This window comes from Falco naumanni, chromosome 3 (assembly GCF_017639655.2).
Source record: "Falco naumanni isolate bFalNau1 chromosome 3, bFalNau1.pat, whole genome shotgun sequence".
Classification (NCBI taxonomy): Eukaryota; Metazoa; Chordata; class Aves; order Falconiformes; family Falconidae; genus Falco; species Falco naumanni.
Window position 1 is genome coordinate 49,796,823 of NC_054056.1, and position 24,069 is coordinate 49,820,891.

The window sequence follows — 24,069 nt, forward strand, 5'->3', positions numbered from 1 at the left end:
TTTTTTTTTTTGAGAAGGTAAATGAAGGGCGCAGCTGGAGGGCAGCAGCGAGGAAAACGCTCCAAAGCCGGCAACAGTGCTCAGTGGTTTATTTACGTTACAGCAACACAGCAATCATATATCACCAAAAACGTGTTTTAAGTAAAAGCACGTTTCATGAAAACATCTTTTTGTTTCTTGTTTGTGGCAAACACAATGACACCCTTTTTTCACTGAAATTTTATTTATGCTGGTCTCTTGAGTCCAGTGAATTCCATTTTAGCCTTGACTGTTTGATTTAAGCCTGCTGGAGCTGCATTCCCACAGCACATCTGGCATCACCCTCAGTGTCCCGGCCATGAAGGAACAGAGAAACCCCACGGGCACCCAAACCTCACCGGCCAGGCAGGGGAGAACCTCCACAGCTCCACTCCAACTCTCGCTACACATCATAAGGACGCACAACCCCTTTTCTGTACAAATTCAGGTCAAAACCATTAGAAGAACACATTACAAAAAATGTAACTTTGATTCCAGCATTGTTTGCCTGTTCTGTTTACCTGCATTCAGCACAGGCACTAAGGCGGCTGTAACATTAAGGTCTGTATCGTAATAAAGGTACAGATGGATACACAAAACAGAGACACTTCCATTTATCAGCTGGCATGGCCAGGCACATTACAAACTGCTGCAGAAAAATATACACATAAAAATCTGCTTAGAGGCTCTGCCCCATCGCTTTGGCAAACCACAAGTATTTTGAATGCCAGTATGTTGCAATAGAAACAGACTCTACTTTATAAGGCTAAGGAAAAAAAAAAAAAACCAAAACAAAAACCCAACAAACTCTTGTCAACTTGCCGGTACAAACCTACAGCAGGTTTCAGACTACAGTCTTCTCAGTCACTAGTCTGGACAGCTGCCTGCCACAGACATCTCTCCATCACAGACCGAAGAACACTGAACGGGTGGGATATGCCTGTGTCTAACGTATCGAGCCATTTCTGCCCACGTGCTCTAAAGGCAATTTATTTTGCATGTTGTTACATTAGCAATATGTTTTGATATGTAGATATTTTAACGTCAGATGATTACATCGAAAGCCAGCCAAGAAGCCACTAGAAACACAAACTGAAATTTGTAGATTTATCTCTGTCATTTGGTTACTGATCTTAAAATCTCTTGGGCACCACGAGGCTACACGCCTGCTTCCCCTGTCACACCCAGCAAACAAACAATGCAAGCGCAGCTGAACTGCCAGCTATCGAGGCTGTAGGCTAACAAACCACCAGTAAAAAATTCAAGGTGAACTGAGCTCATCCAAGTCCAAAATCCCTCATGACCGAAGAGAGGGAGCAGGACAGAAGGCAGAAGACCCACAGGCTAAAGCCCGCTGGATGTATGGTGGTTTGCCACACCACTGGGGTAAACAGTGCCCAAGCCCTACCAAACCGGCTAGGATGCAGTGAGGTTGCGTTTCAGCAGAGCAGAGCTGTGCTAAGAGGTCTGGAGGGAAGGAGGGAAGAAGCCTTACTTCTTTTGGCCTAGGAATGTATCGTGCTCCTGAGCAGCTGTACAGGAACACGAACTGAAGCACACCGGCTCTGATGCTACCAGCACCGTTATCCTAGCAAAGGCAAGACTCATTTAGACAGGTCAGGGCCAAATCAGAGCACTCTAAATGTTGACACATTCAACTGCAATAAGGAGACATCAGGATGAGACAGCCAGAGGAAAAGCAGCCACATTTTGAGAAACCTGGAATGAGGCAGGACTGCCAAGACGGGAGGTCAGTATAGGCATGAAAAATTCCATTTTGGCAGGTTTAGAGTGAGAGTGAGAGAGAGTCTGTGTGTGTCTAGAGTGTGTGTGTGTGTCTCAGCATGGTGGTTCTGCTAAAATAAAAAGCAGCAATGTGTATGTGCCAGAAATGAAATAGCTTTCAAGGAGCCAAAGATTATGGTATTCAAGCATTACAGGTAGCAAAGGAAAGATGAAGATCAGCAAGTGGGTTATTTATAGGCAGTTTAGCTACAACAAAGTAAAGAAATTAACATAGCACAGTGAGGGCAGAAGTATTGTAAGAGTTTAGACTGAAAAAACAGAAGTTACTGTGTCTTCAGAGAGTTCAAATAAGCTAACAGTTTAAGAGCACAAGAACATACGGAAGCAATAAATCCTTTTTTCATCCTATTTGCACATACTACTAATTCAAGTTTGGGAACACTAGAATATGACTGCCATAAGGAAAAAAAATAAAATAGTAAAAAGAGTAAGGATGGGTGGGTGATTAAGGAGATGCTATAAAAACGTAGCAGACAGCCATTGTCCTGTGGCATCACCCTTGTGCTCTGAGTTGTAAAAGTCCAGAAGCTTAATCAAAATGCAATAGCATAGAATAAGAGACACACAAAACTTAAAGTACTTGATGGGGGGAATGCACCTGTATTTTGTCACTGTTCTTGTTAAAGAGATGAAAGCGCAGCACCAGAGCAGCGTCCAGCACCAGAAAGTTAAATTCTGGGGAGAAAAATGAGTGCTTCCAAAAGACAAGTCTGTTCTCTTCAAACAACTGCTCACCAAGCCAAGAGATGCACAGATTCATCCATGTGCAGATCTGGGTGAGCTGGCAAGACCCCACCACAGTTCAGTGCTTCCCTGAGGATGCATCAGCAGAGCTGAAGGAAGTATGCCTTTCTCTAGCCCCTGACTTCAAAGGCGGCAGGGAACAGGAGTTCACTGCTGCGGGCAGGAGATTAAATCTCAACCCTGTCAACTTCAGGAAAGACCCAAGGAGGAAGAAAAAGCTAATACTCCACTGGCTATAGAAACTCCAGCAATCCTCATTTCTTAACTAGTAAAAAAACCTCCAAAACCTCTCAATTAATTCTAAACATCAACTTCTGAAGGTGATAGAGTAGTTTTTGCTTTCCTTTTATGACAAGCCAACATATGCCACTGTTTTAACCTGTCAGACATGGCACTATCAAACACTTCCTCATTGTTCAAGCTTTTTGTTCAGCTGATGATTTGAAGCAGCAGTAAAGTTGAATTAGAAATACATTCTAATTATATTTCTAGGATTTTTAAAGCTAACTAGTTAAGATGGCATAATTCCGTAATTTATTCATGATCTAAAAGTTGTCTAGTGTTTACCTTCCCTGCAAATTCAGAATTTATTTATTTTGGCATTGTCTTTTTCATCCTTCTCCTTCCTTCAGTTACTTTCAGAGTGGTTAAATATTAGGACTGCAAGCTCCAACTACATACTTATGTGTACACTTACAATTATCCTTAACATGCTGCTTCCCTACATATGCTGTCAAAGTGGGCTATTTTGGATTTCTCAGGTTTAGTTGTTGCAAGGAAATGTAGCTGTTTTGCAAGCGCAGGTTTGTGTGTAGTCAGCTGTCCCACTCAGCATGTTTCTCAAAGTAAATCAACACTTAAGGAAGCTGTTGTAGTAAATGACTGTTTGTTTCAGCCTGCATAACTCCTCCCCTTGATATCAAACAGACTTCAATACACCCTTGCCACTTCAGGCAGCATAAGTGGGATACAGCACTACTTTTCAAGTCTTTGATAAAATTCATGTATATTAGAGCTAGAGCTATGCTTTTGCAGTCTAATCTCTACGTTTGTTGCTGATTTGAGAAATTGGTCAAGAGCAACTCACATCAGAAGGGATGAAACAAGTAAAACATTTGGTGCAAACACTTAAAATGGGACTTCACCAGAATTTGTTTGGAGTATAAACCAACTGGAATAAGACACAAAGAATCCACAATCTGTTAAGAGAAGAACCACCACAAAATGAGCGGATTCATCTGCCATTCCATGTAAAGTAGGTGGATACGAAGAGATGAGTTTCTACCAACAAAAAGACATGCTACCCATTATGTCTTTTTCTCGTTTTACACTGCTTACTGTGCTTTGTATCCACTGATTTTGATTGTGCTAAAATAAAAACCACTGTAATTTTATTTCTTTAAACAAGCAAAACCACTTAAGTAAAAAAACCTGTTACATATAATTACATACAGTAAATAGATTTACCAAAAAAACCCCACCCCTACCCCCCAGACAATATTCCTTTAATAGACTTGGCACTTTCACCGTGTTTTACTAAGTACAATTTTCCACAGTACCATATTGCAATGCTAAATCCTAAGTGGGAAAAAAAACCCACAACCCAACACCTTACAGTGTTCATTTCTACCAGAGGGAGAAGGGAGGGACACAACAACAAAGCACATCAATAAAAATACCTAGTCTATATCAAACGTACCTCCCCATTAGGGAATTTAATAGGAAAAAAACTACCTCTTATAACTTAACACCAAGCTCTCTTCCTGGCAACCAGGATTACAGGTTTATGCTGAACACAATCTTATGTTCAAATACAGAGATAAGCAGCATTATCCCAAAACCCAACAGAATCCCAGCATTCTGTAACAGGAAGTATCCCCAGCGGCTACATCCACGATCGCTGGCATCATTGTGGAGCATTTCAGGCACCTAAACAAACAAGAAAGTTAAATGCCTTCAAAATAAAGTTACTTCAAACCCAGTTCTTCAACCATGAGGCAGCAGAGTATTACTCTTCTAGTCTTTCTTGATGACTGCATTAATACTACTCCTTGAATTGGATGTCACTCAACATGAACAAAATTATCAGAGTCTACGTTCATATTTAGAGAAAACCTGTAATGTCCTAATTACTGTTTTCACAACAATTATGCTAATGTCTTAGGTTAGGCATTTACTCAGGATATTATTTACCAACTGATTTAATCACGTCACACTAAAAATTTTATTCTTCAGATAGTTAAACTATCCTGAACACCCCCAAATAGTTTGTATTTCTGTCCAAACATACTTTTGAGGTATGCTGAAGTTTTAACACAATCCTATCTTCATCCCAAAAAGCAATAACGATTTAACGCAAAAAGCCAAAGCGCATTTGTTGGTGCCATTAACGCACAACTTGCACTGTTACTTGCTACCTGCTACACTAGCCACTGTCAGAAGCAAATTTTTTCCTCTACTTCTGCTGTTAACTGCCTCTGTTTAACAACTAAGGGTGAGACAATCTCTGTTCCTACAGTAATTAAATAAAAGCAATCTTCCACCTGAACATGTAACTGAGCACTTACACTGCATACTCATGAGCACCTTCAAGCACAGAAGTTAATTGAGGGAGACAAATTTATTTTGAGATCAAAATACAATTAGCCTTCATTCTTAAACCATGTTATATAAAATTCAAGTCGGTCTAGCCACTTACCATGTCCACAAGAGCCACATACATGAACAAGCCAGCAGTAAGCGCAAATATCCACATAGAAACGTTGTCTGCGTAATGACCGATAAGAATCCCAGTCGCCATTCCAAGATAGGCCAGCATAGCTGACAGCGCGTTATACAGCACAGCTTGCTTGACAGTCATACCAGCTTTTAGAAGTACAGCAAAATCTCCTACAACAGGCAAAAAACAAAAGAAAATTTTCACTCAGGTAACTACTGCAGTAGTCACCAGTTCTCCTCTTACAAGATTGCTAAACTGTTTTTATGCTGTCATCTGCCTTCACTTTTTCCTTCATAAAACCAGAAATCATTGGGGGACACAATGTTAAAAAGCACACAGCAGCAAACATTCTAAGTTTATAACCTTAAAGTCTTAGGGTTTTTGGAAGAAACAGCTTTTAGTGTAGTTTGCATTTAAACCAACACTAAAATACTGCAGTGCCTTATGAGCACAGGTGTTCTAAAGAAGTATAAAATAAAATATTCCCACTCAATTGCGTAAAGCAATGGTGATTATTCCATTTATTAACCTGTAACTGCTTTTTATACTTCAAGTCCAGCTGTTTCATAAATTCAGAAATAATTTCTTTATTAATTTCTGTAAGTCAAACTTCAACTTTTTTTTTACTTGAAGGAATTACAGACTACCAGCCAGAAACAGGTTTTCCATAATTCAGAACAGATTTTTTTTTTTTTTTTTAGATAAATTAGATCTAATCCAGAGTAAAATAATATAATCTTATTATTTGGAAATAAAACAGATTCTATATAAAAACATATAGTTTTTAAACTTTTAAAGTTTTTAAAGTTATCTCCAGTTAAAGTAAACAAAAGCAATCTCAAAGCCAAGTTGAATAATTTGTTACAACAGCTTTTCCCACAAGATAACTGCAATTAAGATGGAACTAGTATGTTATAAACATTGTTTACAGTTAACAACAGATGATCCAATTTCATCCCCAGCTAACTTCAGATAGTCCCATTTATTTCAGTACTCCTATGCCACTTTATGTCCCGTTAAGGCATTTCTATCAAGTTTTCCACGCTGATTAAAGCAGCATGATACAAATTTTAAAAGATTTTTCTTGCTTCCAAAACCAACAGAACATTCAAACCTACAATTATCAGATGAATAACATGAATGTATTTTGTATGTTCGTACTAACAACATTTAGTACATGTAATTAATACAAGTTCCACGATTCCCAAGGAATTTATATTAAGATGAACACGACTCAATTCCTCCCATGTCATAAAACCAGGTACGTTTTCTCCAGAGTAATGCATTTCTGTGTAACATTATTGTACAGGCAAATACATCAAACTGTTTAAGAAATAGTTTGATGTATACACATACTAGTTTGCAAGCTCCATTATATCAAATGGAATGTTCCACTTTTTAGGGAATGAAACCTTAAAAAAGGTGCAAGCAAACTGTTCTTTCCTCATTCTATACACCAGGTATGACTGTGGCTGTGACAGCTACGAAAGAAATACCAGTGGCACATACAAAATGATTTGACAATCGAAAAGATCAGCTTCATTCCAAGACAAACTAAGCAGCTGCATCCTGCAAAAGGGCCAAATACTAAACTTACAGTGTAAGACATGCGCATTTCCATGAGAAATTATGGTCATTAATTTAAATCACTTGAGCTTGAAAAGCAAACTATTTCTAGGAAAGGTTTATAAGTAGTTCAGAATTTAATTTAGAGTAGTTCTTTGTAAGACTTAATGAAAAAGCAGCAAATGTTATGCAGAAAGGAGTTCAGCTAATTGTGAACTTCCTTTTAATACCACAAACACAAGAATAAAATTAAACAGATGTGAGAAAAGCAAGTTCTGACATGCATTCTCCTGCAATTCATAATTTATGTTGCTAAGAAGAATAAAAACTACAAGTGAACTATACAGAACAAATTGTAAGTAACTTCAAGAGACACTGAGTTTTAAACAACGCAGCTTAAATATTTAGATTTTTTAAAGGAACGTTAATTAAATTAAGAATTAAAACACTCTTGAAATAAGATAAAAGTATTCTTGATTGGACATTCCAACACAGATGAAGTTTTCTGACCAAATTTTACTGTGACATAGAATAAAATCAATTACAATTCTCCAAAGCGCAACTGCAAGTACCTGTACCTTCAGCATATGGAACTACTCGGGTCTTACCTAGTTCATGAGGTAATTCATGGCAAAATACAGCCACAGAAGTGCTTAGCCCACTAGATAACCCTTCAGTAAAGGCTGCTCCTATGAAGGGACAGGAAAAAAAAACCAAAAAATATTACAGCATATTCAGGCATCAAGTGCAGAAGTATTGTTGCATATGTGTGTATCAGGTTAGGACATCTTAGTTCCACTCAAATTTTTCTTATGCTTGTGGAAGCATTTAAACTTTAACTGAGCAGCTGTTGTTTATGATTCCTAAGTTTCAAAATCCTCCTTCAGAATCCTCCAAATAATTAAAGCAAACCAAATTTTACTTACTTCTGAACTAAACCAAATACCTTCCAACAACACAACCCTCTCAAAAAATGCAATAAATAGAAATACAGTCAGAAAATGCACTTTTTTTTTTTTAAAGATACAAAAGGAAGAGGCAGCTCAACTGCCTCAGTCAGGGTACCAGAAAAAGCAAATCCATTTGAACAGTAAGAGAGGCTATATAGTCTCATGAAATCAGCAGTGAAAGATTGTGAATTCTAGGCAGCTTGCACATATGTGAGCTATCACACTTTACGTGGAGGAAAAAACTCACAAAACCCTCTTAAACTAGACCACCCGTCCTCATCTTTCTTGTTTTCTCCACTCCTGTTGCTTGTTATTTTTCTTACTTGACAGCAGCTCAGGAGGAAGCAGCATACAGCAGGGCTGAAGAGCTGAACCACAGCTCACACACAGGAGGTCCCTGGCTGCACGGAGAGCCTCACCCTGGGGGCACAGCAGAATCATGTCCAGCTTCTTCTTCAGGTGCTACCAGGAGTGTGCCAACAAACAAGGCGTTGCCAATAAGCAGTCAAAGAGGCACAAGGCCACATCGCAGTAGATGGCACACAAAGGACCCAGGAGTACTACTGACAGAGGAAGAGCTACAATGGCTGTGAGACCACAGGAGACAATCCCCACTTTCTGCTCGCATGGCCACCCCCAGTACTCCAGCAGCCTCTACCCAGATGTACCTCCTGAGGGTGGACACTGCTATCCAGGTCTTCATCTGCAAGAAATGCCTGATGCTCCTCCCTGCAGTGACAACAGCAGCAGCTTTACCTCTGGGATGCGTGCTGTGGCACACAGCAATGGAGACGCAAGACGTAGTGAGCGGGCACCTCTGGATGAGGGATAATGCACCAGGGATTGAGAGGGACTTCAGAAGAGGTTCTGCAGAGGCAAGAGCCAAGCCCCTTCAGGCTAAAGAAGGCAGCAGGACCAAAGCAGCACAGGAACATGAAACCCCCAGATGGGTAAAATTTGAAAAAAGTAAAGCCTGGCAACAGAAAGAACCCTCTGTCCCACTTGCAGCTGCTAATCCAAAGAACACTATGATGAATGACCATGGCAGAAGAGAGGATAAATGAGTTCTGCCTGGCCTAGAGTATTTGCTCAGCACATCAGATTAAGGTCAGCAACACAAAAAGAAAGGAAAAGGTTTTAGTGATGGGAGATTCCCTCCCATGCAGGACAGAGGGCAGACACAGATCTGTCAACCACAGCTACTGCCTAGGGAAGTCCACTGCTTGCTCAGAGCCTGCCTTGATGATGCTGTGGAGTCACCAAAGCTGGCTTGGCCTGTCATGTATAGATACAGACTGCCTAGAAAAGACAGAATACAAGTAACTTCCCCCCTCCCCCCCATCTACATAAAGGAGTTCCCTTGACTGCACAGAGCTCCAGTGTAAAACTACACATGAATGCAGTTCCTTGTGCCTATTGAGTCTCGGTCAAGGTCACAGTAACACTAGGAATACAGTTACAAACCACCTAACCAAGAAGAGGTGGTGGGTAAGGCTACCTGTGAACAACACAAGACATCACCACTCACATGAGATTTTTCAGCTGTGAAGGTTAACAGCACTGGGCACACAATCCAGGATGTTGCTTAATTGTGTTGGCGACAGTTTTCCCATACTAATGGTAGAAGAGCCAGCCAGGATTAGAGTTCTACTTGACCCGCTGCTCACAAACGAGGAAGAGCTATGGCAAATACAGCAAAAAATGGCATCTTGAGCTTCAGTGAGCATGAGGTAACTGAGTTCAGGATACAGAAGGAAGCTGGAAAAGGAAGAGGCAAAGTTAGGACTCCATAGATTTTAATGAAGCAGAGTGACTTATTTCAGGAATTGCAGAGTAGAATCCCCTGAGAATCAGTCAAAGGGCAAAGTCCCCAGAAGAGATGGGTGATTTGTAAAGCACGCTCAACAGAGTGCAGAAATGAACTACCCTCTTTGCGCAGGAACACTAGGACTTCCAACAGAAGATGTGCCCATTAAGCAAAGTACAACTTAATGAATTAAGACTCAGAAAGGAGGCACATGAGAAATAGAAACAAAGACTGGCAACAAGGAAGACAAAAGCAGTGGAACAAAAAGGAGGAAGACCAAAGCCCCACTGGAGCTAAGACTGACAAGACACCAAGGATAACAAGAAAGAGTTCTACAAGAATGCTAGATGAGAAAAAGTGCAGGAAAAATTTGGGTCTGTTGATGCGTGGGGGAAGCGAACCAAGCAGCAGACATAAAAAGAGGCTGAAGCACCAGCACTGCCTTCATCTCAGTCTTCACAAACAGATCCCAGCATCATTCTAGAAAGAAAGGGACAGTGAACAGCAGAAAAGCAACAGATTAGAGATACTTTGAAAAAACTGGAAGTGCTCAGACGCATCAAGATGGAACTCACCCACAGCTGCTGACAGAGTTGACTGGAGCGACTGCAAGGCTGCAGCCTCTATCATCTATGGATAACCATGGCTACAGAAGGCCCCAGTGGAACTCTGGGAAAAGTATAACATGATTCCCATCTTTAAGAAAGGCAAAGAACAGTCAACCTCACCTCAGTTCCTGGAAAGATCATGTTGAATACTCTCTTCAAATGCTTGACCCAGCTTGAGGAAGTAACTGACTATAGACATGGCAACAGTAGTGAATATAACAGAACTTGACCTTAGTAGGATTTCTGACACTTATCTCCTACAGCAGCCTCATCTGGGAGCAGAGGAAATACAGGATGGACAGTTAGATGACTGCACACTGGCTGGACTGCTGGGCTAACAGGGCCTGATGGCTGGCTCAGGACAAATACCGCAACCTCATTTTCTTCAATATTTTCACTAGTGATCTGGATGAAACAGACTGCACCATCTGCAAGTGTGCAGATGATGCCAAGCTGAGGAGCAGAGGGAAAAAGTAAGGGCTGAGCTGACACATCAACCACTAGAACCTTGGTAAACTGGAAGATTAGGCCAATGGGAATCTTATGAAGTTCAAAAGAGGAAAAGTGAGAAGTTCATACATTAGTACAAGGTAGGAAGTGACTGGGTGAAATAGCAGCCTTCCCAAAAAGGATGTTAAGATTATGATGGACAACAAGTTCAATACAAGCCAACAGTGCACTCTCATTGCAAATACAGGGAACCACAAACTTCACAGTCTTACGGACGCGAGGCCAGCAGGCTAAGTTCTTATCCTCCTCTGCTAAGCGCTAGTGAGGCTGTTCCTGGGATTCTCTGAACACTTTGGAGTGTCCCAGTTCAAGGCGGATATGAAGACCATCCAACAGAGGCCGACAAGCTTATCTGAAGTTTACAGCATAAGGCCTAAAGGCTTGAGGAAGCTAGGCGTAATTAACCTTCCTCTCCACCAGACTAAGCAGTGGTCTAACAGCAGCTTCTAAGTATATTTAGTACAGTCACAAATAGGAAGGAGCCTAACTATTCAAAGTAGTAACAGACAACGGGGGAGAGGAAGCAAATTATTGGTTGGAAGCTTTTGGATGGACATAAATAAAGCTTTCCTTATTAAAAGACAGTAGTGCAACACTAGAAGAGGTCAGTCACAGACGTGGTGGAATCTCCCCACCTGTGGAGGTTTTCAAGGCTTGGCTGTGCAAACCCCTCACAGACCCAATCTAATGATCACAAGAGCTGTTCCAAGCAGACGATCTGACTAGATTACCTCTAGAGGTGACCCATCTCTATGACTATTTGTAAAGCCCAATTCCGAGGTGCAGAGTGTGCAAGACAAAAGGTATTCTGACTCAAGCCCTCAGCAGGAGCGTTTTCCACTGCACTCTAATAAAACAGTCATAGCAGTCTATGTAATTAATAGGTAAGTGACAGCAGTTACTGCGCTACATGACTAGCAAAAGAAGAGGTTATTAGTGAACGCTATCAATCTTTTCTAGGTATCAGTCTGTTTCCCTCACCTCCAAACACTGCTTTATAGTTTTGGAGTCAGGTTTTGAAAGACAGCCACAGTTATCTCCTACTAAGACAGGAGAATTAGTCAGCATTCAATTGGGCTTCAGTTTCTGAGAAGACTAGATAAGTAGAGAAAGGCAGAAGATAATTACCTTCTCCCATGCCTGCATCCTCCATAATCTACAAGTTCCTCTATATTATTGTCTCTACACAATGTTTTCCAAGTCTTATCACTTATTAGAGAAAAATTAAAAATACAAGAATCCAGCTTAATCACACACTGTAAATCTGATTTTGGGACCACAAAGGCATACCAAACAAAACCTGACTGCTTTGCAAAGTTCCTGGGTGGTTGATATGGCTGTATACTATACAGATACATAGCAACCAAAGTACAAGTTTAAATAACAGGAATATCTATTTTTACTTTTCACTGCTAAAAAGAGGTCTTGAAACATTAACAAACTGAAGACTACATTAATATATCTGGTATTATCGCCTCTCAAGAAGTTGATTTAGTAGCGTCATGGTATCTTAAAATACACTTTTAAGACATCACTTCTCTCAAAGTGCAACTGAAGAAAAAATATGCATGCAAGGATTAGTGTAAAAATAGTGTTCTGCATTTTAGTCATTTAGTTGAAGCTACAAAGAAAAGTTCAAATCACAGAACATCCCTTTGTACAAATTAGTCAGATGCAACAGTTCCATGCTTTAATAAAAAAATAAGCGCTTTCAAATCTTATTCCTACATAATTAGCACAACAGATTTGAGGGATAAAGTAACCGATGGAAGTTATGGAACACAAATCACATTAAATGAATGAAGTGTTGCTCTGGCTAAAGTTATCTTCACAGAGCATTCACATCTTCATTTAAATACAGGTAAAATACTATACAAGTAGTATTGGCATTTTCGCAACATCATCAAATCAATGTTTTTCAGTAATACTTCTGAGCACATCCAGAACTGAAGGAGACCTACATTTCCATTAGCATGAACAAGCTACACAGCAGGACTTCTAAAAGCTACTCTCACACTTGTTCAATAAGCCTTTATTAACCTTCCTCATACTTTTCCCTTCATAACTATTAAGCCATACCTCCTTCCCAAATCTCCCTAATGCTAAGAGGTAATTGATTCTGTGTGTCATTTGTATGCAAATCCTCCTCCTCCTACCTCATTTTCACTACTGATCTGCTCAGAAATTTACATTCCATGCTTCAATGTTCATCAAAAATGAGATTAAATCAGAAAGTCTCTTTTCACATTATACTTTGAATTGACTGAATCTGAACAACTGCAAATACTGCTGTGAGAAAAGTTATTATTGGATTTTCTCCTCAAACAAGAATGAACTTGTTTCTACAATAAAATTTACAGAAAGACTGATACTGAACTGACCCCCGTATGCTATATAAGCTGGAAATTAATCCAATACCTGTAAAGTCTTAAATACAAAGTCAAGATTACAAAAGCCTAGCATAAAAACTGAAGATTACCGATTTGACTGGCTATAACTTACTTTAACCTTTTAAATTTTAAATACCTGTAGTTTAGCTCTCCTTCCAGAAAAAACAAGGCAGTTCCCAAACCTGACCTCCCAGCCAGAAGTCCAGAACATAATACTTAATCTGTTATTTTTGTGATAAAGAAATATTTTCACTGAAGCACTGTCAAAAAAGGCTGAACAACTACAACATGCAAGGGAACAACAGGGATATGAACAAAAAAAGGAACAAAAGGATAAACGTTCTGTTTACATGTAAGTAAGTGTTTATACCAGTTTAAATAAAAAAAGAAACCGAACACAAAAAATGGACTATTACACGCCATTCAAAAGCTTGTTCTTCAAGTTGAGTATGACTGGTGTTTAAGAAAATTATATTTTTAAAAATACTTTTTCAAGAAGAGAGACTGAGTCTGTTTTGAGACCGCGTACAGCACATTGAGCATCTTAAGAATCTACTTATGCTACACTCCTCTAATTAATACAGACACTCCTAATCCTAAAGTCTGCATAAAGGCAACATATAGTGACTTTATTGGTATCTTCTCCATGAATCATATTTCTGACAGGTAATATCTAACTAACGCCTGATTAATTAACACCCTACTCACACACTCCCAGGATATAAAAAGCAGCACAGACCTTCACTGGAAGGTTAGTACAAGCACTAGGAAGAACTGCAATGCTACTCTTCAGTAGATGGTAAGATCTAAGAATTTAGAATGTGACAAGACCGATATGCAAAAGTGAAAAAGCACCTTATGAGAACACAATGCCTTGAAATAAATTCATTTTACAGTACAAATGAATGCTGCCTACATCCCACAGCACAAAAATCACACATAATATTGCGTAATCCATTTGGGTAACCCTCAGGCTAAAGCAGACCAAAACCAGGGTCCCATCTCCCTACTGACCAGTGCTCTGGGAAAACTTACACATGATGTGTAACCAGGGCCCAGTTTAGGCAAAGCCAGATATGCCAAGTACAGAACCTGATCTTGCTGCTTAACAAGTGAAGATGGAAGTGAGAAACAAAGAAGCCAGTGATGCTAGTGGCCTGACTGAGGTGGAAAAAACACAGTCAATTTATATGTGACCAAAAAGACAAGCCTAAAAAAAAATATTTTTTTTTAAATTGCTGAGCACTTGCAGGCACTGAAATACAAAGTCAGCTCTAAGTCCCAAATATTGTTTTACAAGCCTAGCTTTAGTTTTGAAAAATTTTAGCTTTAACTTTGCTAAAAGGAGGAAATAAGCAAAGTTTCTAGATTCCCTAAAGAAATAGCTGTAAGCACATAACTTCCATTTAATTTGTCACTGTCACATTAAAACTGAAGATCTGTCCTACTCATTCAAAGCTGCTATCAGATAAAAGTTTAGGCTTCAAAGACCCACCACTGATTAATTATGTTCCTAACAGAGAGCTAAGTGACAGCAAGAAGTTTGCTGTCCTCACATACAACCAAGTTGCATTGTCCATGCTAACACTTACCAATTGCTAGGCCATCACTAAAATTGTGTAGTCCATCTCCCATAATCACCATCCACGCCAGAGTTGCTATCCCCGCATCCTTCAGTTCTTCACGTGAGTAGCGCTGACTGTGACTGTGGGGATGATGGTTCTGATGATGATGGTGATGCAGAATATGATGGTAGTCATGGTGATGATGACTAAGATGATCTGTCTGTCCTAGAGTATCGTGTAAGTGAGAATGACATTTGTTTCTACAGCCCCTGGACACATATTCATTGTCAACCTCCTCTTGATGAGAATGAGCTATCATCACTTCTTCTTCTTCTTGTACAGTTGGCTGCTGAGAAATGAAGGCTGATGGATCTTGAGAGTCTGTCCCTAGATAGCCCTCAGGCCCTGTTAGAAAAAATCCAGAGCATAATATGTTTTTAAAATCACCTCAGAAGCAAAAATACAACAAACAAGTTGAGTAAGTGATGCAGGAAAGAAAAACCTAGTAAGTCTAGAAGTTGAGACTGATACCCCAGCTTCTTGTACCAGAATTTTTTCCAAGGGTTTCCACAACTTATTTTTCCTTTAATTACATTTCTGAGATAATTCCCAATAGTTCAAAATAAAAAAATCCTTTAGCTTCTGTCCCGTTACTGAAGCAGACCCTACATTAAGGCCACAAATGCCTCCTAAAAAGGTGAATAAGCTTTTTATCTAAGAGTCAGTGCAATTTATACACAACAGCATAAGGGTCTATGTCCCAGTTTCACAGCATGAAGGCTGTTAGTTCAGTTGCTTCTGAAAGACAAAGTGCCTACAAAACTTACACCATTTATTCACCTTAGGGCCAAAGAATAAGACTGCAGAAGAGGATACTAGATATATATCCTCTTATAGATTATTTTAGAAATTCCTGTATTTCATATGAATACAGGAGCTTAAGTCTGAACACCTGAAAAATAAAAACACTCAAAAATAGTCATCAATACAGGCCACCAAACGTCCTCATATAAACATCAGTGGCACACTAAGGTTATTTTAACTAATTTTTAAAACTTGTTAAATTCTTCCCCTGCAATTAAATGAAATACTTTTTTTCCTGCACTATTGACAACTCTTTCATTAGCTGTAAAATTATTCTGAAAAACTGAACACCTCTTCTAGCTACAAGAGCTAACAAGTATCTAGTGAGGTTTGTTTTGGCTTACAACATGATCTTGAGGACACATGATCACCTGCAGTCCAAATACTTCAAGTAATCCTCTAGGATTTTAGATTACCAGTTTCATAAATAAAGTAAACTTACAAAATCCAGACTTAAAAGATATACAGAAATCTGAATAATGGATCACGCACAGAGCATCTAACAGTCTAAAGAGAAGCGTAGAAGCCAGTAGGTACAGCTGTGTTTGCAACAGGCATAGCCAGAAGATCTTCACCGAATGACTTCAACTTCCGCTGTAACATCCAGAATTAGAACACTTCAGGTTTCAAAACTGTGAATTCACTACTTCCAACCTATCAATACTTGTTAAAGAAAAGCAGCAAATAGAGCTAGTCCTCTACATATCAATGCACAGACAGGTCTTGTTTTATAAAGAATTCAAGTAGGTAGTGATGCAACCTACAGTAAGAAGTAGATCTATGAGCTGCCATTAATCAGGTGTTTTTTAAACAGTGCTGCCACAAAATAACAACTGTGCAGTATCACCGAGACTTACGATCATCTGTATCTAACTTTTCTTCATTCGCTGAGAACTTCTTACTTTCTCCATCCTCTTCATTCTTTTTCTTATTCCAAAAGAAAACAGAAAAATACTGTAGTTATGAATATTTTACTTATTTTTCAGGATATACATGAGGAACATTATATTCACAACATTTATGCAGCCGGCACAGTAAGAGGACAACATGGAAGCCATGTAGAGTGCAGAAGAGGAACATTAGCAACTCAGCTAAATACAGTAAGATGATGAAGGTTCCTCAGGCTCCATAGGATGGAGGGAAAAAAACCACCACAAAAAAACCCAAACCCACACACATAAATACTCCACATTTTTGCATGAGGATAAGCAGAGGGGTTCATCTGGGAAGCAAAATATATCTAATACCAAGTAAAAGTTATTCCACCAATTCTTTTCCATTTTAACGTCACTAAGTTTTTTTCCTAGTGTACTGAAGGAAAACCAAGTAAAATGTTCTAATTGCTCACTAATGTCTGTATCACAACAATTTATCATCAGTGACTCAGTATCTAGAAGGGCATTAATTAGTCTAACAGGAAATCTATTCCCAGTGGCTGAGAGGACAAAGAAAATACTTGCTTTGCTTGGAACATTTCATACCATCCCTTGGCAAATAAATTTAACTAGGGACGGGGAAAGCGGTTCTATCGCTCGCAGTTAGTTTAGCTTCAGTATAACCCACATCACCACAACTTCCCATGACCAAAGTCAAAGAGTTTACATAGCATCTGCTCTAAGACTGCTATCTTAATGACCAATTTAACAATAAAACTAGATGTTATCAGCCATTGTGACAGCCTAGAAACTAGCTATTTTTAAGCTGAGATTAGCAGTTTACTAACTTTCTTCAAGCAAAATTAAGATGCCGCCAGCTTTGATTGTATCTTTTTTACTGAGTCAACTTTTACAACATTTGTTTATTCCTGGCTAGGCTAGTCTTTAAAGATCTCTGTTAGCAATAATTGGCAAGTTACCAACATTTATGACATGCCAAAACTAATTTATTATCTACCTTCTACACAAAAAACAGCACAGTAATCTGAAAGCTGGATTGCTCTTTTTCGGGGGAGAGATGGGAAAGAAACAAGGGGTTTGGCAAACTATTTCCAAATGGAACACTATCTAATGAAGTCACTTTATACAGTGTAGTTGGATGCTTACTTATGTAAGCACTTACTACCACCCTTACCCATTTTCTGCAAGTGCCTCCATCAACAGGAGTACACAAACTGTATAAGGCCATCTTCTTTCATCCAGTATAAGAATTAAAATAATAATAATAATAAAACCAGTTCAGATAGTCAGTTATATAATGGCCTTGAGATGTCAGAAGGAAGTCAATAATGAACAGTAACTTCTTAAATCACTCTGTTAAAACAAAGGGCACAATTAGATGTCTGCTTGTCAAACAGTTCACTGTGGTATCAAACCTGTACTGTGTATCTGGTTAAGGAAATAGCTCAGAGCTTTTCTGTAACGGGACCACACAAAAAGTTACCGTGTAGTTTAAAAGTATGTGTGTCACTAATATAATTGAAATTATAACACTGATCAAGTCCGCAATCACTATTAAATCCAGATACATGATACTCATAAAAGATTTTTATAAATGTGTTCAGAAGTGATCATGCAATATATTATAGCTTCAAAATAATAGTTTCTCTACCTTTTTCTTCTTGTCTTTAAACTGCTTTATTAAAGTGATCAAATGCTCCACAAGGAACATGAAATATAAGCCTCCAAGTGCTGTAAGTCCCTTCCATGTAGAATCCAGGTAAGCACTCTCCTCTGTACTTTGAAAAACAAGATGTTTGAATGTAGAGCTTTTATTTTGTTCAAGTAGAGGTTTTTCATGGTGGTGGTGATGGTTTCCATGAGACTAAGGGGAGAAGCAAATGAGGAAAAAAGTCACTGTATTATTCAAAAGAACTGGTAACATGAGAAACATAGCAAGTATTCTTCACATTCTTTTCCTCGAGTCTGGAGTACAGACTTGAAAATTTTCATGGGGTAAATACTCTGGGTATAAACTCAGACAATTACAAAGAAATCTGTCAACGAGAAGAAACATTGCAAGGACTGAGATCAGGCCAGCAGACCATTCACCCTCTCCCTGAAGCTACATGCATACTGTCCAATACAGTATGTACAACTGCCCTCACAAAAACTCTACACTGCCAAGAAAACTGCATTTTAAGTAGTAGTCACAGCCAGCACACCAATTATCTTCCCATCTAATCAGCTCATATACATCAAATATCTTTTCCTACAAGGAACTTAACAGTAAATTCCTTCTTTAAAGTAAGTCTTACATTCTTTGCCTCCTCACTGGCTACTGATATGTTCAGAACCAAAAATCTTCTAGGACACCTCAGTCCCACATATTTAGATTTACATAACCTCACACAGCAAATGAAAAATTAACTGAAAGGAAAAAGAACGCCCCCGTAAGTTACAGGCAGGGCTTGGAAAACACCACAGGATCTGCAGTCCTTTTCATCCATCTTATCTGAAAGTTGGACCAAGTTACCTTGGGGTTGGGGTTGGGGTGGGGGGAGGTGCAGAGATGTCTGTTCAAGAGCTTCAAGAGAGATGAAAATTTAGCAATTGTATTCCAGTTTCATTGTCCATACTCCATAAAATCTACATGTAACTCCAAGGTTATTACCAAGTAACGTTTTCCCAGGACTTCATAAAAACTTGATTCAGACCAAAAATTACAATGGATAAGCAATCAACATAAGTGGCCGATAACAGAAAATAGTGGACCATCTATTCCACATTTAAAGTGTACAGTGAGTGATTTCCACTATCTATAAAATTTCATTAATCTGGAAAAAGAAATAAAGAGGCAGCATTGCAATAAGTGACTAAAAACATCTATGCAAAGTTCTTGCACACAAGGAACAATGAGCGAGTGATTTGGCAGCATACATGACTAAGAACAGGAAAACAAGGGATAATGGGTGTGATGCTCTTACACTGTAAGGACTGCAGAATTAATAATACAAACAGTTCCAAATGGGAAACCTTTCCATCAAATAATCAACCTTGTAAGGTTCAGAAATGACTCACCAAATGTTGATAATTGTAATCCCTATTAATTAATACCTAAGAAGTACAGATAGGTGTCAAATTCTCTGCTTTGAGATATTGAATGAAACAGTAATTAATACTTACATGTGGAAGGAGATGTAAGAAAGCATCTCCACTCAAAGTCCCCACAGCCAGTGCCACAAGAAAACTTAGAAGAAATTTGAAAAATACGCGATTCATCAGTGGTACCAATATAACACCCAATAAGGAAAGAAAACTGATGACAGAGATGGATATAAAGCCACCAATCCAAGCTGGCAAAAAAAAAAAAAAAGTAACAAGAATAAATAACAGCTGTATGATATTTCATTTGCTTAACATTCCTGTTATCAAACACTCCTGACCATTCGATTAATCAGATGTTAACAAATAGTATGCCACAAAGATTTCTCTCTAGACACAGTCAAGTGCCAAAAGAAAAATACAAACTTCTTTCAACTTTAACATATGTTCTCAAACTTATAACCAACATAAATGGGTTTCCAGTAAACTTTTACTCCATGTAAAAAAAAAACCCACAACTTACCTATTTGCAGAGAGTAACTTTTTGGAGGCGTTTCAGCTTTTTCACTAGTTGCATGGACTATGCAATGTTTGCCATCGATCTGGTTAATGAGAGCTGGACAGAGGTAACTAAATTCTCTAGCAGTTAACAATACTTGAGTACCTATTCCATGGGACTGCATCAGTTTCGACGCACTGGAGCACTGTGAAAAGACACATGTTAAAGATGAACCAGAACCAAAACACCATGATGTATCCCAAGAGGACCAGAAAACCCATTTTTACAAAAATGCAGTGGCATCCCATGAAAACAGCTGTATCAATGGTAATTAAAAATTGGTAACAAACCAATTCAGTAAGAATTGTACCTGCACCCCACTTCTGGCCCAGTAAGCTAGTTCAGGAGTCCTGGTAGATGATGCGTAATTATCACTCATTCTCAGCACAAGGGGGTCAGATGCTCTGCTGTGCAAACAGGAGCAGCCTGACACCTTTCCCTCAGTTTTTAGAGGCTGTATAAGGAAGTACTAACAAGGTTAAAGAGCTGTTTATACAAGTGATTACTACGGAAAGTCTTGTACAGAACATGTTCTTAACACACTTCCTCCAGTACAGTCTTCCCTACTGTACCACCTACAGTCTCGCTGACTTAAGTACCAGTAGTACTTCTGCTCCAACTGTGCAGAACACAGTAACAACTTGTGAGTTCAGCACCTACAATCACATGCTACGCAACACCCACTCTGAATTACCTGGCATGGCTGGATACAGTGAGACCTGAGAGACACTTGCTTTTTAAAGCCTTCAGCGGAGAAGAATCTGATTATGCAAAACTGTCTACAAAACAGCTACAGACTTTATCAGCACTAATTTTTTACTATTTTAAAGTAATACAGAACACATATTGCAGCAATCTTTTTTACAGTTGGACTCTACGTACAATCTTAAAGAAGATGGGGAGGGAGGCGTTGAAGGAGGAAGGTGCCAGTTACTTCCCCACAGTTCTAAACTATCTGCCATAGGACTATCAACACCTGTGAGGCAGCTTCGATAAGAATGACAGTATTTTAACTGGATTTTATTTTTACTTTCACATTATTAGCAAAGCAAGACAGATTCTGGCTTTAAGACAGAACAGCAAGTTTTAAATTTGAACTGTTTTTCATTTCTAGTAGTATTTTAAAATAATATATAAAACAAACTGTATGTTTATACTTAATATAGGTACTTATTTTTTTTTAGGAAATAAACATTAAAAATAACTAGACTGTATATTCTCCTCTGAGTTTGTGAATCAAACACAACTTCCTCCAAAATGTTAAGTCTCAAGGAAAGTTGTTTGTGTGTTTATCTATGAGTACTGTTACCCCACAAAGCTTGTACCCAGTTAAGTGAAAAGCACACGACAAATAAGACAGAACATTCCCGCTGGATCTGGATGCCCAAGAATACAACAGAATCAGTCTCACCTCTTGGGTATTTTGGGTTTTCAGTTTAGAGTACAGGTAACTTCCTCTTTCTGATTCCTTCAGAGAAGTATGAGATTGATTTGCTTTGCTGCTAGCAAGCCAGCTGGCATTGCTGCCACCTGTAACGTTAACAACATTCGCGCTGGTCAAACCTAAACGAGCAACCAGCTTGACTTCTCCAGGTTGCACATTCTGCAATTCAGAGCGGCCATCTGTGGGAGCACTGATGACAGATGCAGTTATTTCATTAACGGTGTTCTTGATGCGTACAAAGTTCTGCTGATGTTCTACGTTCTCTACTTTATAAGATTCCTTTGAGTGACTGTTCCTGTGATCTTTGTTAGCATCAGATTCGTGGTTTGGACAAACAGTCTTTTCAGAGTTTTTACTCAATGAAAAATGATTATGATGAAGGTGATGATCATGGTCATGATCATGGTCTATTTTAATCCTTTTCATTTTATCTATACCTATGTTCTGGAGCAGTTTTCTAAACCCTTCAATTGACAGGGAGTTGTTTTCTCCATAACGATGAAAAAGTTCTTGAAGGTGAAACTTCTGTATTAATCCTGCCAAATCAGTATTAATGCCAGCTGCCTTTTCTTGGAAAGTTCTCTCTGATGCATGCACAACAGTAGCCGTCTCCACTCCAGGATGATAGCTTTCACACAGTAGTATGGAAAACAACACAAAGAAAGTGACCGATACTGTACTCTCCATTGTAGGGTTTTTTTAGCAGTGAGAAACTCTAGAAAAAGAAGAAAATTTTAACAGTTTGCATGACACTGATCACATCTTCCACTGTAATAGATGTTCACAATTTGCTTAAACGAAAGAAACCCACAACAAACCAAAACAAACCCTGCTCAAATTATCAATGTGGTAAGAGAAAATCCATTTAAATTTCTTACACATTTAGCGTTTTTCCCAGATGCAAAGCTGTGTACCACAGTGAGGTCACTGGCCATAAACAGTCCCCAGGTGTAAGATTACTGTTGTTTAGCTTGGCCTAAGTCAGTTTTCTAACACAAGCTAAACAATGACAGCATCCTCAAGGGTGCACCAACTGAGATCTAGGTTATGTCGTCCCATAGGTGGGTTTGCTACTTGGTGCACAGCGCCAATTCACACACCAAGCTGAGGCATTTCTATTCCTTTACTCCAGCTTTCACAAAGAAGGGAGCTAGGTGGCCACCCACAAATGCCTAGCTCTGATTGTCAAAACTTTACACTATTACACAGGTCGGCAAGCAAAGGTATCGGCCTTCATGGTTACAAGTCATGTAATTCCTTGATTACTTAATACTCAGTCTCTTGCTTGTCAAGTAATTCTCTCACTTCTCATGTCAATTAGTTTGCTTGTTCAGTCTCAACTTCTTTTTGGGTCTGGGGGGGTTTCTTCAGCTGGTGGTTGCAAACTCCCCTGCTGGAACTACCTTTTCCCCTGCTTTCTTCACAGTGAGCTTCCCGCCTGCTCATCTAGCTTGTGGGGGTGCTTCCTTTTGAAGTTACTCTTTTAAACAAGTATTTACCGGTGCTTAACGAAATGCTTAGCAGGGCATACAAAATATTTGTATCTTGAATTAACCACTAACAACTCATTTATTTCAACTGCCTTAAAGTCAAACATCTAATAATACATTTGATTTCATTAATCATTCCCTTAGTCATTTGATGTCATTTAGGTTTTTGCTTTGCTTAAAAGAAGGTTTGTAATTTTTTTCTAGGCAAGTAGTAAGTATTACGTGCTCCTGCTTAAAAAACAGGGCTCCACACCTTTCGCTACCATATTTCCCAGACCTCCTGGCAAGCCAGCAGGGTGAATTTTCAGCACTAGCACTCCACAAAAAATATTTTTCGCGCTGTCACGTTCCACCTGTGCTACTGCCATCACAGTGCTCCCTCCCCCAGGCAGGCAGGCGGCTGCTGCGGGCCTGATGTTCACGAGCGTGAACGCGTGGGCGTTTGTCCCCTGCACACCCCGCCGAGGCCGTGAGCTCGGTGGTGCCAAGCCGCGCGCAGCACCGCACAGCCCCCAGCGAGGCCGTGCTCGGCCCTGACACCCGCCACCGCCGCCGGGACCCGCGGGCGGGGCGGCAGCGCCAGCGCTCACGGGCCCCCCTCGCACACCGCACCGGCGGGAGGCGGCGGCCCCCAAGCCCCGCGCCCGCCCCGCGGCTGCGGCCGGACCCGGCCCGCGGCCCCCGGCGGGCACAGGCTGGGCGGGGGGGCGGGGGACAGCCCGCCGCTCCCCGGGCCGCGTGCGACCGCCACCCGCGGCTGCTAGCGCGCGCCAGGGGCGGGGACGGGCGCGGCCCCGCATCGATGCCGCGGCCCGGCCCGGCCCCGCCTCACCCGGCGGCGGTTGCTCCAGCGGCGCGGCCCGGCCCGCGGCTGCCGGCTCCCGCCCTCCCGCCAGGCGCGCCCGCCCGCCCCGCGTCCCGCCCGCCGCCGCGGCAAGCAGAGGTTACCTGGCCCGCCGCCGGGACGGGCCCTGCCGCCGCCGCCGCCGGACCCCGCCGCCGCCCACGCGCGCGCGCCAGCCGCTCCCCGCCCCCTTCCTTTCCTCTTC

General features: G+C 40.3%; 1 protein-coding gene across 6 annotated transcripts; it reads right to left on the reverse strand.

Annotated features, from left to right (window-relative positions):
• Positions 1–74: 74 nt before the first annotated feature.
• Positions 75–24,018, reverse strand: SLC39A6 (solute carrier family 39 member 6). 6 transcript variants are annotated; one of them, XM_040588040.1, is made up of 10 exons: positions 23,969–24,018; positions 21,498–22,245; positions 20,051–20,231; positions 19,609–19,778; positions 18,095–18,307; positions 16,405–16,474; positions 14,711–15,088; positions 7,462–7,542; positions 5,267–5,457; positions 75–4,497 (listed from the first exon to the last, which is right to left on the reverse strand). In XM_040588040.1, the coding sequence occupies exons 2-10, from the start codon at positions 22,215–22,217 to the stop codon at positions 4,345–4,347; spliced, it is 2,157 nt and encodes a 718-aa protein (XP_040443974.1). In that variant the 5' UTR covers positions 22,218–22,245; positions 23,969–24,018; the 3' UTR covers positions 75–4,344. The 6 variants fall into 6 exon arrangements, 5 of the variants coding, with proteins under 5 accessions (XP_040443974.1, XP_040443975.1, XP_040443976.1 ...); XM_040588041.1 differs by lacking the exon at positions 23,969–24,018 and adding an exon at positions 23,274–23,432; XR_005827044.1 differs by lacking the exons at positions 75–4,497; positions 5,267–5,457; positions 7,462–7,542 and adding exons at positions 8,595–8,670; positions 9,332–9,561 and having other exon boundaries at positions 23,969–24,016.
• Between the last annotated feature and the right edge of the window lie 51 nt (positions 24,019–24,069).